We start from the raw sequence: 15,322 nt of genomic DNA, 5'->3' as shown, positions 1-15,322 counted from the left end.
GACAAAATGCATTTAACTGTACACGAAAGAAGCACTGCTTTATTTACCTCATCGTAGTTATATGATTCAGGGTCGTAGTCTGCTTCTGAAAATAAGCCAAACATAAATGAGTTAAAACACCGGATGACCAAAAATTCTCACATCTGAAGGCTGAAGTATGATCCATTTTTTAAGCGTAAGCGAGGGACTGTATTTTGGAAACCCTGCCTACATTGTACTCGTAGGTCGCGTATGCGCCTACAGTAGAATAGGAGATCCATTGCATTTTGTCGCAATGCGCATGCGTCGAACATCTGCGTATACGTACGATTAAACTAAACTATGCTTGGCAATGCTGTGTGTTCGCTTACACATAAAAAACAGACTATACTCCGTGCTTGAGCTGTGGGAAAGTACGTTTTAACATATTATGTAACACTAAACCTGGTAATATTATGTTCAGTTATTATGTGATGAACAAACAGCTGGTGTAGTGGCAATATTTGGTTAAAATTGTCATTTATAAAATTTCAAATACATACATTACATACAGTAAAACACACAAAAACACACATCCAATGTACACTTGAAAACCAATCCTTGTATATTACTTGATTCCTACTGACTAGAGAAATTTGTTTGAGTGTTTTCAATGTGTACTATCACGAGCACATGGCTTGATGGAAACTGGGCTGGGATTCTTTGTCAAAATGTTGCCATTGGGAATTGAGAAGGAAGGAGAACTCAACCACGCCACCAAATAGGACCTTACATCAGGTCATGCATATACTCTAGAAACAATCTCTATGTGTTGTTTTTGAGTACACACAAAATGAAATCATTTTAATACACACCAGGAGAGTTTGATCACCTTCATGCACTATTGGCTCCCAGCACACACAATAGAGAGAGTTTATAATCTTGTGCAGTATCTTACCTGTCATATGGGTCAAACTCAGTGACACCAAATGTTGAAACCCCCCAAGATTTAGTAATATGAACAGATCGGTTTGTGAAGCATGAAAATATTAAAAGTAAAGGTAGAAATGTATGATTCTACAGTATAATATGGGTCAGAAGTTGCAAATTGCTTGTCAAGGTTGTTATTGAACAAAATGAACTTTATGATCATTCAACAGATATAAACCTAACCCACTTATGTTCATATACTTTAAAGACAGAAATGTGTTGTGGCAATGTGTGACTGTAACATGACTACACAATATATCCATTGAAATTGAAATATGATTCCAGGGGTTTTCAGCGAGACATATTAGTTTATTATACAGTAAATCAGTAAGCAAAATACAGATGTCCCAACATTAAAATGTGAATTAACAAGCCAAGAAATCTGCTGCGAGCTGGAAATCGCAAGAACACACAAAAACATGCACTTCTTCGAAAAAGACAACTCAGAGCATATGTTTGGTATACATGTGCAAATAAAAAAACATTTTAAATTTCAAATACAAAGAGTAAAGACATAGAGATAAAGAAAAATAGGTACATGACATCTTTCAACAAGAAGACAAGCATGAAAAACACTAAAAGCTGGAAATGTTAAACGAAAGTCAGTTCACTTGAGAATCAAAATAAACTAAAGACTGAAACAATGCAGGAGTGTTGGAACAGATGTATTTTTAAGTGTGTTATAAGTATTAAAAGGGACACTCCACTTTTCAAAAAATATATATGCTCATTTTCAAGCTCCCTTAGAGTTAAACATTAGATTTTTACCGCTTTGAAATCCATTCAGCCGATCTCCGGGTCTGGCGGCACCACCCCTAGCATAGCTCAGCACAATCCATTGAATGTGACTAGACCACTAGCACCGCGCCAAAAAATAACCAAAGCGTTTGGATATTTTTCGGATTTCAAACTTGACTCTTCTGTAGCTACATCGTGTACCAAGACCGACAGAAAATTAAAAGTTGTGATTTTCTAGGCCAATATGGCTATAAAACTATACTCTCATTCTGGCGTAATAATCAAGGACTTTGCTGCCGTAACATGGCTGCAGCAGGCGCAATGATATTACGCAGTGCCTGAAAATAGTCCCCTGCTATTGAAAGTTGCCAAAGTGACTATTTTCGGGCAGCGCGTAATGTCATCGGTCTTAATAACGTCGGTCTTAGTACACGATGAAACTACAGAAGAGTCAAGTTTTAAATAGCAATTATAGCAAAACTCTTTGGTTATTTTTTTGCGCGGTGCTGGTGGTCTAGTCAGATTCAGTGGATTTTGCTAGGCTGTGCTGGGAGTGGTACCGCCGGACCCGGAGATCGGCTGAATGGATTCCAAAACGGTGGGGATCGGGTGTTTAATTCTAGGGAAGCTGGAAAATTAACCTATTTTCAAAAAAAATGGAGTGTCCCTTTAAGTTTTCAATTAAAACAAAATAAATTAATTCTTTGCAGAAGAAAGCCGTTTGTTTACGTTGTAGCTAAAATCGTTTTATTTTAGTCAGTTGGTTTGCAAAGCAACTCCCTACAGTCAAAATCACTTGGCGTTTGTCTTACATTTGCACCAAATAAATAAGCTTTTGTGACTCATTCCCCATGGATGCGAAGGTGGCGGGTGCGATCATTCTTACCAGGATCATCCAGGGGCATGTCAACCGTCATCTGATCGCTCACACGGCCATACAGACCGTTGGTGCACACAGCAACCACCTGCACCATGTAACTTGTGTTAGCCAGCAGGTCCTGAATGATCGCCCCCTGTTGGTAAAAACAAACAACACTGCATTGATGGCAATACATGTTAAACATGGAAATGGTCGTTTGAATCTTTTGCATGACAATGAAAATCACTCATGATTAATTACCACATCCTGGTCTCCATCAGTCAGATACTCTCGGGCAGATTCGTCATCCCCTTGGGCTGGCCGGTAGGTGACGGAGTATCTTTCTATACTCGAGTCATAAACGGCCCGCGGCCTTTCCCAGATCACAAGCATACTGGTGTTATTCTGAGGGTCGACGTGAATATTCTCCGGCTCAGAACTGCAAACTACAAAAACATTATATTACTATACTTTAAAAAAACTACAAATTCAAACAAAACTATTTGCCACTATAGGCTATTTCTCTGATTTGATATCCAGAGCAGATACAGAAATGAAGGAAAAATGCTTAAGACATGCCCCAAATTTACAGGAGCAAAGAATGCACTGTAAAAATTCCTTGTTGCACTTAATTTTTTTCATTTAATCAACTTGAACTTACAATTAATTTCAACTTTCTTTACTAATAAGGAGTTGCTATAAATTTTACACTATGATATGCAGCCTGAAGTTTAAGCAACTTGGTTAATTTCAAGTCAATTCTACCTACTATTTTAAATTTTGACTTGCGATAAGTTGACATAACTTATAAAAACATATTTAAAATGTTTAACTTAACTTGTTAAGTAAAAGTAATATTAAATTATATAGTAATACATGATATAATTTTTTACATTCCTCACTAGTTTAAATTAATTGTAATTACAAATTGATTAACTTTAAAAATGGAAGTGCAACAAATCTTTACATTCAAATTTATTTTATCTGCTATGTAATATAAGATTTGTTTAATAATAATTGTTTTCAGGTCCATCTAGTTGTGGGTTTAAACACTGGTTTCAATTCAGAAATGTAAATTTCAATTAAAAAATACACATTCTTTATAAAAAATAAAATAAAAAAACTGGTGTGGCCATCATTCCTTACTAAAAAGGTTAAAAACTGTACATTTTCTTTCATGTGGGAGGTACTCTCAAAGGTTCATTTTTGTGCCTTTATGGGTATACAAACATTAGGGGTACAAAACATTTAATTGTACCTTTAAAGGTTAACAATGGGTCCTTAACCCTAATAAGTCCCTTGGGGCCAATCTTACCCCCAAGCCACTTTTATTTAGTTAAAAAGCATGGTTCCCTTCATCTCAGTGGAATAAGATTTTGTGACTTTCCCAGATTATCTGTCAAGATTCATATAAAAAAACTGGGCTTGATTCGCTCGTTCTAAAGAGGTGTAAAAAATCACCAAAAGAGGCCCTTTGAGGGTAAAATGACCCCAATTGAAATGAATGGGAAATGCAAAAAAAAATTATTCTGTGGCATTTTGTACAAAAAATTATACTATTTGAAATAATTTTTATTTTTAATGATCTTTCTTATGTTTATATAAACATAAATTCACAAAATGTTTCACTAAAGTATTGATGTTGCGCAGTTGGCCACACATAGTAAAATGAATTGGTCTCTATGGGCATCTGCTGGTCAAAATGATTTATTTCTAATGTTTTTTTTTCTAAACACCAAATGGTCGAATTCAACCCATGGCATCTAGATCAATATCTAAAAACAATTTAAATCATATTTAGATAATAATTTATGCGAATTTTTCATTAAAATTTGATATTTTACAGGCAAGCTAATGGTGTGGTTAAGGAATTGAGTGCTAAACAGATACAAAAGTACTTCATATCTCCCAAAACACAGCATTAATGTATAGATGGGAAGTAAACAAAAAAAATATATATTATATATTACAAATATTATTTGTATCATTAAAAATGTATATATTTTTTGTAATCACCCTTTTAATTTCAGGGGTCATTTTTACCCCCAGGGAACTCTAACGTATACAGGGGGTTAAGTTATACAGTAATGTACCCCAAAAGGTACAACATTGTATTATGTTTAGTATACCTGTAAAAGTACAAAACAAAACCTTTGGGTCCCACCCTACCGGCAGAAAAGGTACAATTTTAAACCTTTTTTTCCGACAGTGTATAGGGTCAGCAATAGGCAACAATACATTGTATGAGTCAAAATTATTTTTATGCCAAAACTCATTAGGATATTAAGGAAAAATCACGTTCCATGAAGATATTTAGTAAATGTCCTATCATAAATATATAACAAATCTATTTTTTTATAATTAATATGTATTTCTAAGGACTTCATTTGGAGAACTTTATAGGCCATTTTTTTACAATATCAGATTTCAGATTTTCAAATAGTTGTATCCCAGACAATGGAAAGCTTATTTATTCAGCTTATTTCAGATCATGTATAAATCTCAATTTAAAAAAATTAACCTTTATGACAGGACACTTGATGTGTATTCAAGACAAAGTTGTCAATATCAGCAGACACTTAATTTATTCACAAGGTCTCTATAAGCTTTACCTGACATTCAGTTTCAAACACAAGGGGGCAGAGAGCACACAAAGATTAAATGATCTGTATAAACTACAATGTCAATCTAAATCTTCAAATGTAATAATTGCTAATAAAACATAAAATAAAATGTCTAGAAAGAAACAACCAGTATTACATGCTGGATGCATGCAAGTTTTCTCTTATTTACAAAACTTTTTATATAATTACACTTGACAAAGTCATCAATGTTGTATTCAAAGTGTATTAGGTGTAAAAATACAAAATATGTACTGAATTCAAGTGAAGGAGGCAACCAGAGAGACAAACAGTTGCCTAGCAACACAAAAGTGCTTTGAAATGTGAGCGAGCGAGAGAGAGAAACATAGAAAGAAAGAAAGAAAGGGATCAAACAGTAGTAAGTAAACACTGTTATTAATGTGTGCACAGTGAAGTGGAGGTTAGGTGACTTGGCTGCTTTATCTTTTTGTTTTGCTACAATTTCCCATAACAGAGATGCCCATCAAAATCACATAAACTCACATGCAGTGACTGCACTGAAATCAATAAAGCAAACTGATCTTGTCTTAAATCTGTGTTTAACAAAGAGCAGTGGGACGTTTTAAGTGTCCACAGGTTCAAATGAAATCCTACTCAGTCGGTTTAACTTAAATGTAATAAATACAAGCACCCAGAAATTGATCTGAAAAAGTAAAAAACAAGACTTTTCCATTGCCGATGGCCACTGTTAACACAGCTGCCACGTGCTAGAAATGCCAGCAGGCCCAGTAGCACAGAAATCGAAAATAGGGCATTGACGTTTCACCAATGATCTGTTAATGCTGAAAACTTAGAGGGTAAAACCAATTTAAATTCTATTGGCTATTACATTCCTTCCTACTGTAATTAAATTGTGAAATTTATACATTTATACATTAAAGTGTAAATTTATACATTAATAGTTCTAAAAGTATTGCGAATGGCTAAAAATGGGCTAAATGTCTACACACAGCAAGTAGGAAAATGCCTGGAGGGCCGCACCGCATATAAAAATAGAAACCTTATTTAATTGAGAACCAGTTGTGTGGGATTAAAATCCTTTTGGAGGCTAATTGGATTCGTGACCCTCCAACCGCCTGCATGATTTGAAACCTTTATTCTAGAATGAACGAACCAGACTCGTACGTAAAGTACATACCAGGTGTGTGGACCTCCTCAACACCAGTGTAGGATGAGAAGACCTTTCCCATAAACTGCTCCTGCTGTTCTCTGAAGTTATTCTGCAGGTAGTCCATAAGCATTACATATCCAGCCTGCTGCATGGTCATGACCTCACAGAACATCTCCAGCTGTAGATACATAAACATACGATCAAACATTTTTATTCACATTTAGAAATATGGTCCTCAATGAAATCAAAGTTGAAGTTTTTTGGCCTTTAGTATAAATATGTTTATATTAATATAATATCTACACTCACCTAAAGGATTATTAGGAACACCTGTTCAATTTTTCATTAATGCAATTGGGTAATTGTGTGAAGGATGTTTTCTTGGCACACTTTAGGCCCCTTTAGTGCCAATTGGGCATCGTTTAAATGCCACGGCCTACCTGAGCATTGTTTCTGACCATGTCCATCCCTTTATGACCACCATGTACCCATCCACTGATGGCTACTTTCAGCAGGATAATGCACCATGTCACAAAGCTCGAATCATTTCAAATTGGTTTCTTGAACATGACAATGAGTTCACTTTACTAAAATGTCCCCCACAGTCACCAGGTCTCAACCCAATAGAGTATCTTTGGGATGTGGTGGAACGGGAGCTTCATGCCCTGGATGTGCATCCCACAAATCTCCATCAACTGCAAGATGCTATCCTATCAATATGGGCCAACATTTCTAAAGAATTTCAATGCCACGTAGAATTAAGGCAGTTCTGAAGGCGAAAGGGGGTCAAACACAGTATTAGTATGGTGTTCCTAATAATCCTTTAGGTGAGTGTACAAACTAGTGTGCTGCAAAATACTGACAACATTTTCATTTAGATGATATAAGCATTTAAAGGGCCCATATTATGCAAAATCCACTTTTACAAGGTGTTCGGACATAAATGGGTGTTGGCAGTAAACACAACCACCCTAAAATGAAAAATATCCACCAACTCCTCGTTTTTAATCTTATTAGACATGCTGTTTTGATTCTCTTGTTAATGTGACATCACACAAACAAAGTCCCACCACAGCCACTGACTGACTGGTTAATTTTACTCAAAAGCTTTTTAATTGTTTTTGTTACTACATTGTAGCACTAATGCGACTAATGTATTCAAATGAATCAGATCTATGTTTAACCAAAAGCAGTAGCTCATTTGCATTTAAAGGCGGGGTGCATGATTTTTGAAAAACACTTTAAAAAAGGGAGTCGGGCAGACTACCAAAACACACTTGCAGAAAACCAGTAGTAAGGGGCGTGTCTACTAACCAACATCGTTGCCTGGGTCGTGTATGTGTGGGGCGGGTCTATCAAAAGAAGGTCCAGATTCTATTGGGGTAGGGGCGTGTTTGTTTTGGTGATTTCAAATGTCAACATTACCTTTAAAAGAACTTTACAGAATAAAAAACAGCATGTATATTCTTCATCAGCAGGAATGATTAATGTATGCATTGCAAAAAATTACTTATTTTTGGCTTGTTTTAAGTAAAAATATCTCAAGATTTTTAAATTAAGATGTATTTTCTTGATGAGCAAAATGAACTAGTAAAATAAGTCTAGTTTTTAGACAAAAAAATATAAACTTTAAGTAAATTTGTGCTTAAAACAAGCAAAAAAATCTGCCACATTTCTTAAAATAAGTACTTATTCCATTGGCAGATTTTTTTGCTTGTTTTAAGCACAAATTCACTTAAATTTTATATTTTTCGTCTAAAAATGTATTACAGTCAATATAGTTTAGTGTATATTACACAGTTTTCATAAAACTTCAAACACAAATATACAGTGTAACCGAGTGGTGAGACATTCCCTATTGTGTACAAACTTCAAAGTTGCTCTTTTCTAATGTTCATGAGTCAATGTCATACTGTGACTTTATCAGGCGTGGGTTTGTTACCTTACGGTAAAACGCCTGTTTTCATCAGATGTTTCAACTTTGGCTTGTAATGACTTGACAGTCACTTGAGGGCAACTGGCCCGGAATGAATGAGACACATTACAAAGGAAGTATTAAAGCATTTACAGTCTTTTATGTGACGTGTAACCCTACACTTATTCTTTAATATCATTTAATGACAGCTTGCTATTGAATGTGTGGCATCTAAAATCAAAATAATGGAAAATTAGTTTTTATCATCTTTTATTTGTTTTGAAAACTTTATGTCATTTATGGGATGTCAAAAGAAAATAGAAAACACAAAAGAAATTAAACAGATCGATCCAAACCAAAATAACACTTTGGAATGTTAATTGACGCTTGCACGTTCATGTTTGGGCGCGTGCTAATTGTTTTCCTTTCTTGAGGGTTTTCGTCACACAGTGTCAGTGTTACGCAACAGAAGTCGACTGACGCTACTGTTTTTGAGTCAAAAGCTTTTCAGGAATACAATAAATGAAATTCCTTTGGTCTTCCACAACAACAAAGAACATCAACCATTTGATGTAACCTCATATTGAACGTATAATCATAACCACTGCACCAAATAAATGCTTGCCGGTCAGTGCTTTAGAAAAGTGTTATACCTGAACATCTGAGATGGCAACAGTGTTTTTGAAGACAATCCACTCGACAGTCTCCGAGCAGGGTGGGGTGGTGAGAGAGCCATTATAGGTGAAGTATTTCTCTGTAGAGTAAGGCAGGAGTCCCTGAAGGGTGAACGGAGAGACAGTGCCACTCTTTCCTGACCAGACGAAACAAAAGCAGCAAATATTTTATGATAAATTAATTATTTTAGAGCTTTTGGAGCTTTATCCTGGCCCGTTTAATATAGTTTAATGTATTAAAGGAGGGGTGCACAATTTTTGAGAAACGCTTTGGAAAAGGGAGTCGGGCCGAGTACCAAAACACACTTGTAGCCAATCAACAGTAAGGGGCGTGTCTCCCAACCAACATCTATGCCTGGGTTGCGTATGTGTGGGGCGGGTCTATCAAAAGAAGGTCCAGATTCTATTGGGGTAGGCGCGTTTGTTTAAGTGATTTCAAATGTCAACATTGGCTTTCAGAGATCGTGCATCTTGCTCTTATTTTATTGGCATTAAAGGGATAGTTCACCCCAAAATAAAAATTGTGTCATCATTTACTTACCCTCGTGTTGTTACAAACCTGTATCACTTTCTTTGTTCTGATGACCACAAAAAAATATTTTGAAGAATGTCTGTAACCAAACCCATCATGAGCCCCATTCACTTCCATAGTATTTTTTTCCTACTATTGAAGTCATTGGGGCTCATGATCGCTTTGGTTTCAAACATTTCTCAAAATATATTTTTTGTGGTCATCAGAACAAAATACTTTATACAGGTATTTTTCACATATTGCGTATTTTGCAAGCTCAAGTTCGTTATTTAAAATGTAGGGGCGTGGTATGCGCGTTCATAATGGAAGCGACGCGCATGCAGTGCGACGCACTCGTTATTTCCAGTTCGAGTTCTTGTGACAAGAACCTATGCGCCTAGCGTTTTCTACGCGTTTTTAGGTGTGACATGTGAACGGCCCCTTATATAGTATATCCTCTATAGAATCAGCTGGGTGATTCTCACGAAATCCAGACTTAACAGGTGTCCAGCATCAGATTTTTTTAAAAAGCCATTGAAGCCAATTTTTTTGCACATATAAAATTAAGGTTTTAACTATAACCATTATTTTTAGAGGATTTAAATTTTTTCCTATAGAATTATTTAAATTTTTTAGATTATCATTATAAACAATTGTCATTTCCGCAACATGATATTACATTAAATATATGCATTTACAAACTCATGTTTCGGTAATGAGAACTAAAAAGTTGTCTAGGTACTATGACAAACAAAATTTTAACTTTTATCTGGAGAGAAAAAATAAGAACTGTAGTCATCTTGAGTATCACAGTCAATTATGTCCCTTCCAACTATTTTTTTTTTTTGAAAATGTTAGTTCCTTGAGGCCTTAAACAATGATTAAAAATTGTTGCGGAGGAGGAGAAAATTTTTCTTGGACACATTTATATTCCTTATTATTGTCTCTACATTTTCCAATGATCACCAAATACCACATGTTTCTTTACTGTAAATGTTTATGGTATAACATTCACTATAGCTTTTTATTTTTTAGATTTTTTGATCAAAATGTTTCATGACACCTCATAAGTCTAATTTCGCGAGAATAACCCAGCTATATCTAGCCCTCTTTTAAGGGTTTTTTTCTCCTAGGACCGTTTTCTCCTGACAGGAGTTTTTTTTCTCCTAGGAGTTTTTATCAACCCCTAGGGCAGGGGTGGGCAACTCCTGGTCCTGAGGGCCACCGCCCTGCAGAGTTTGGCGCCAACCCCAATCAAACACAGCTGAAAAATCTAATTGAAGTCTTCAGGACTGTTTGGAAATGACATTCAGGTGTGTTCGATTAAGGCTGAAGCCAAACTCTGCAGGACTGTGGCCCTCGATGCCCACCCCTGACCTAGGGAGTCAGCTGACATTGGCTTAACTTAGCACCCTCTTCTATACGTTACATTATTACTACGCTCGCTAGTACAGTTTAATATTGTTTTCACCTTCATTTATTAATGCTGCTTTAAACAACTAAACAAATGTGAAAAGCGCTATATAAATAAAGTTCAATTGAATTTTGGGTGAACTATCCTTTTAAACAGCAGAAATGTGTCATTTATAATGTATTTATTAATGTTACACTGACATACAATGTATCCTATGTTTATACACCATACTTTAGCAATTAGCATCTTAGCCCAACAACAGCAGACTGAGACTGGCCAATCAGTACACAGCTTGTTTATATAGAGTTGCCTTAAAGGTATAGTATGATAAAAAATGGCAGAAAATGGTGGAAATTGGTCACTATATTATGCTTATTTATGATGCCAGCAATTTTGATGAGCATTAAACAGTTTTAGGGGGGTAAAGCCACTATTGTATGTAGAATATGAAATAAAGATAAGAAGATTGATCTTACCATAACGGCTCACACTGTTGACTGCATCAATGATGGCAAAATAATTTTTATTATTCTCAATACTTGTCTGTACAGAGAAAAAACAGATAAAAAGAAAATATGTAACTGATTTGAATGACACTGTAACTAAATATATTATGCTTTAATACCTGTCATATTATGAGAAACTGTATAAAGCTTTTTAAGGCACATACACCCTTTTAAACCTAATCCATGTCTATCTGAGCTGTAATCCCACTGTTTACTAGACAGTGGCGTGCTTAAAAAAGATTTACAAGACCACTAAAACACACATCCCACCATCTTATATGTGAACCAGTCTGTGAAATGACATTTTTTTGTACATACAATTATCCTTCATAATGTAAAGGACATTCTGTGAAAATATAATCTTGATATCTTTAATATTGACTGAGTATGATCATGTCAAATATTGAAATCAATGTGAAATCATTGATTTTAGCCTGAAGTTAGCCTGTAGACAGAGACACATTTAAAACTGCCCGAATACATGTTCATACAAGCATCACATTCAGTCGTGCACTGTGATATTACGCAACATACAAACACACAAATTTTTGCACACACAAAACATTAGAACGTCTTCAACACACAAAAAACAACATAATATTACGAAAGTCTGCAGCAATCACGTTGTGGTTATGTTTTTTATCTTAAACACACAACCTTGCAAAGATGAGGATTTCTGAAACCGTTCCCTGCCACAGGCTAAATGCCGGGTAAGGGTGTGGTGAGATGTTTTAAGGAGTGCTAAGGCTGTGTGAGATGACAACAAGACCCACTACACATTCAAACAAGTGGACTCTTTCAGGACCAATGGGACCACCAACCTCAAACAGGACGGCCACTGCGGTGATCTTTCCTCCGTCTCGTAGGGCCTCGTCGAGGTCATGGAAAACATCTGCTTCATAACAATATATCTGCATCTGTGCCACACAAACAACATCTGAGAAACATTAAAATCATATTACTAACCTATAAAGGCTTGATATTGAATATAAAGATCTTGTACCTCCAAGGGGAACTTCTGCCCGTTGAGGCTGTGCTCTGAACCGTCTGAGGAGGCATTGCACAGGCCCCAGTGGAAAGTGATGCGGCCCACTTTAAACTTGGACCTCAGCCCTCCTCCACTAACGTAAAATTCTCCGCCAACATCAATGGCCACTGGAAATAAACAATAAGTTACAGAAATATTTATTTTGAACATGAACAACAAGTTTTAGCAGTGCAAAAGGCCATGGGTTCAATCACAAGGGGAACACACATACTGATCAAATGTATAGTTTGTAATGCACTGTAAGTTGCTTTGGATAAAACCATCTGCCAAATATGTATATATCTCACCAGTTTTCCCATCATTCTTCACTGTAGTGAATTCTGACGTTAGCTCCTCCCAGCCCTCTAATCTCAGTTTCTGGAACTGAACTTTGACCTGCGTCAGGCTTTCCTCAATGTTGATTGGTGACTGTTTGGCATTGTTGCATGATGGGTATTTCTTTGCCCAGTTGTTTTGGTTTAGAGTTCCTGAGAAAAACACAGGTTTGTTTTTTTAAGTCTGTAAAGGAACACTCCACTTTATTTGAAAATATGCTCATTTTCCAGCTCCCCAAGAGTTAAACATTTGAACAAGGAACATTCCTTTTTGGAATCCATTCAGCTGATTTCCGGGTCTGGCGCTACTAGCACTTTTAGCATAGCTTAGCATAATCCATTGAATCTGATTAGACCATTAGCATCGCGCTAAAAATAACCAGAGTTTTGATATTTTGTCTATTTAAAAATGGACTCTTCTGTAGTTACATCGTGTGCTAAGACTGACAGAAAATTAAAAGTTGTGATTTCTAGGCAGATATGGCTAGGAACTATACTCTTATAATCAAGGACTTTGCTGCCATAACATGGCTGCAGGAAGCGCAATGATCTTACGCAGCAGCCGAAAACAGTCCCCTTAGAACTTTCAATGGCAGGGGACTATTGTCGGGCATGCCGGAGCCATGTTAGAGGAGCAAAATCCTTGATTATTACACCAGAATGAGAGTATAGTTCCTAGCCATACCTGCCTAGAAAATCGCAACCTTTAATTTTTCATCAGTCTTAGTACACGATGTAACTACAGAAGAGTCAAGTTTTAAATAGGAAAAATATCGAAACTCTTTGGTTATTTTTAGCGCGATGCTAATGGTCTAATCAGATTCAATGGATTGTGCTAAGCTTTGCTAAAAGTGGTAGCACCAGACCCGGAGATCGGCTAAATTGATTCCAAAACGGCAAAAATCAAATTTTCAACTCTAGGGGAGCTGGAAAATGAGAAAAAAAAGTGGTGTCCCTACAAGAATAATCAACTAACACACTGTTGAAAAAAGATATAGCTACACACATGTGAATTATTAAGAGTGCTATGTAGCCTATAGTGCAGTAGTTTGCTAGTCTGAGTCTTTTCTTTAGATGTCCCAGCGGCACAAAAACAACACGGGTGAACCAGATCACCAGCAGTTCTAGGTCACAGTCATTAGCATATCAATAGTTGTATTAACACCCCCAGCAGTTATAAAAACTACAGTACAGTACAGCTGAATACAGCAGGACATAGTTAAATACAATAAATGGCATAAAAGGAATAAAGGGAAATCTAAGGCACCAAAAGAAGTGAACTGGCCAAAACTTGTTTTTACTGTGGTAAACTCAATGTAATGACCTGTCAAGTGGTTGTTTAAAACCATTCAAAAACTCTTAAAAATGTATATGATCCTGTCTGCAAGATCCAGGGTAAAGTCTATCTAATTTTGATATTAAGATCATCAGACTTACATTTAATTTAAAGGGTTCATATTATGAGGTTTTTTTAAAGATGTAAAATAAGTATTTGGTGTCCCCAGAGTGTGTATGTGAAGTTTTAGCTCAAAACACCCCACAGATAATTAATCATAGCATGTCAAAATTGCAACTTTGTAGGCCTGAGTAAAATTGTGCCATTTTGGGTGTGTCCTTTAAAATGCAAATGAGCTGATGAAATGCAAACACTGATCGCAATGATGTTGGTTTGTTGTAATTGAAACTCAATTGTGCTGCCAATTATTTTTCTCTTTCTCTCTGCACTTAATGGCAGTGCCATGGTTGGATAGTGCAGATTAATGGGCGGTATTATTGTAATTGGCCTTGCTACCTACCTCACAAAACAGGCGAATTCTGAATGACTTAATTTTTTACATGATTGCAAAGAATGGTTTACTCAAACAAAGCTACTGGGTTGATCTTTTTCACATTTTCTAGGTTGATAGAAGCACTGGAAACATAATTATAGCACTTAAACATGGAAAAGGTCAGATTTTCACACTATGGCGCTATGACCTGAAGATTTCATGCTATGACCTGAAAATTTGACATGACCTGTGGCAATATTAAAGATATCAAGGTTATATTTTCACATAATGTTCTTTGCATTATGTAGGATGATTTTATGTGCAAAACAGTAAATAACAAAAATGTTTTATTTATAATAACAATTATTCATCTGTATTTATCAACACATAGATACCCATAAAGGACATTACTGTACATTGTGCAATACCTATTTATATGATGTGCAATAGCGTGCAAGATTATACGGTGCAATATTGTGTCAATACTTGACTACTCTTCGTGCTATTAGTATGCAAAAACGCAACATTCATAGATTCCTATGTTTTATGCCGGTGGGCAATAGGTGTGCAATATTTGATACGGCTCTTGCACTACCGCCTCGACATACTTTAACTCTATTTAGACTTGTGTATTAAATTAGATGTTTAGCTTGCACTAACTCTAGATGGGACTGTGCCATAAGGACTGCTTCAATTTCGTTGTACTTGTATAGTGACAATAATCTTGAATCTATTAATAACCAATAGTCTAGCAACACACACAGCAATTCAGAATAGGTTTTGACAATCTCAACATTTCTGTATTAACATCTTTGGGAACACTTCCACAATTTGAACATCATGACCTGTCACTCTATTCTGAATCATGTTAGA

At 36.0% G+C, this 15,322-nt stretch overlaps 1 protein-coding gene across 6 annotated transcripts in view; it reads right to left on the bottom strand.

Annotated features, from left to right (window-relative positions):
- Positions 1 to 15,322, bottom strand: part of ptprz1a (protein tyrosine phosphatase receptor type Z1a) — an 84,624-nt gene that overhangs the window by 23,296 nt on the left and 46,006 nt on the right. For all 6 annotated transcript variants that reach the window (XR_008640342.2, XM_055191655.2, XM_055191654.2 and 3 more), the window contains exons 3-11: positions 12,654 to 12,833; positions 12,322 to 12,473; positions 12,140 to 12,235; positions 11,289 to 11,355; positions 8,867 to 9,024; positions 6,326 to 6,476; positions 2,807 to 2,991; positions 2,573 to 2,699; positions 48 to 85 (exon numbers count right to left, since the gene is read on the bottom strand). Coding sequence is in view for 5 of the 6 variants with exons in the window: in XM_055191655.2 (XP_055047630.2) it covers positions 48 to 85; positions 2,573 to 2,699; positions 2,807 to 2,991; positions 6,326 to 6,476; positions 8,867 to 9,024; positions 11,289 to 11,355; positions 12,140 to 12,235; positions 12,322 to 12,473; positions 12,654 to 12,833 (1,154 nt within the window). In the remaining variant the exon portion in view is untranslated. The remainder of the gene's footprint in view (positions 1 to 47; positions 86 to 2,572; positions 2,700 to 2,806; positions 2,992 to 6,325; positions 6,477 to 8,866; positions 9,025 to 11,288; positions 11,356 to 12,139; positions 12,236 to 12,321; positions 12,474 to 12,653; positions 12,834 to 15,322) is intronic.

Source organism: Misgurnus anguillicaudatus, chromosome 6 (genome assembly GCF_027580225.2).
Source record: "Misgurnus anguillicaudatus chromosome 6, ASM2758022v2, whole genome shotgun sequence".
NCBI lineage: Eukaryota > Metazoa > Chordata > Actinopteri > Cypriniformes > Cobitidae > Misgurnus > Misgurnus anguillicaudatus.
This window is presented reverse-complemented; position numbering and strand designations above follow the sequence as displayed.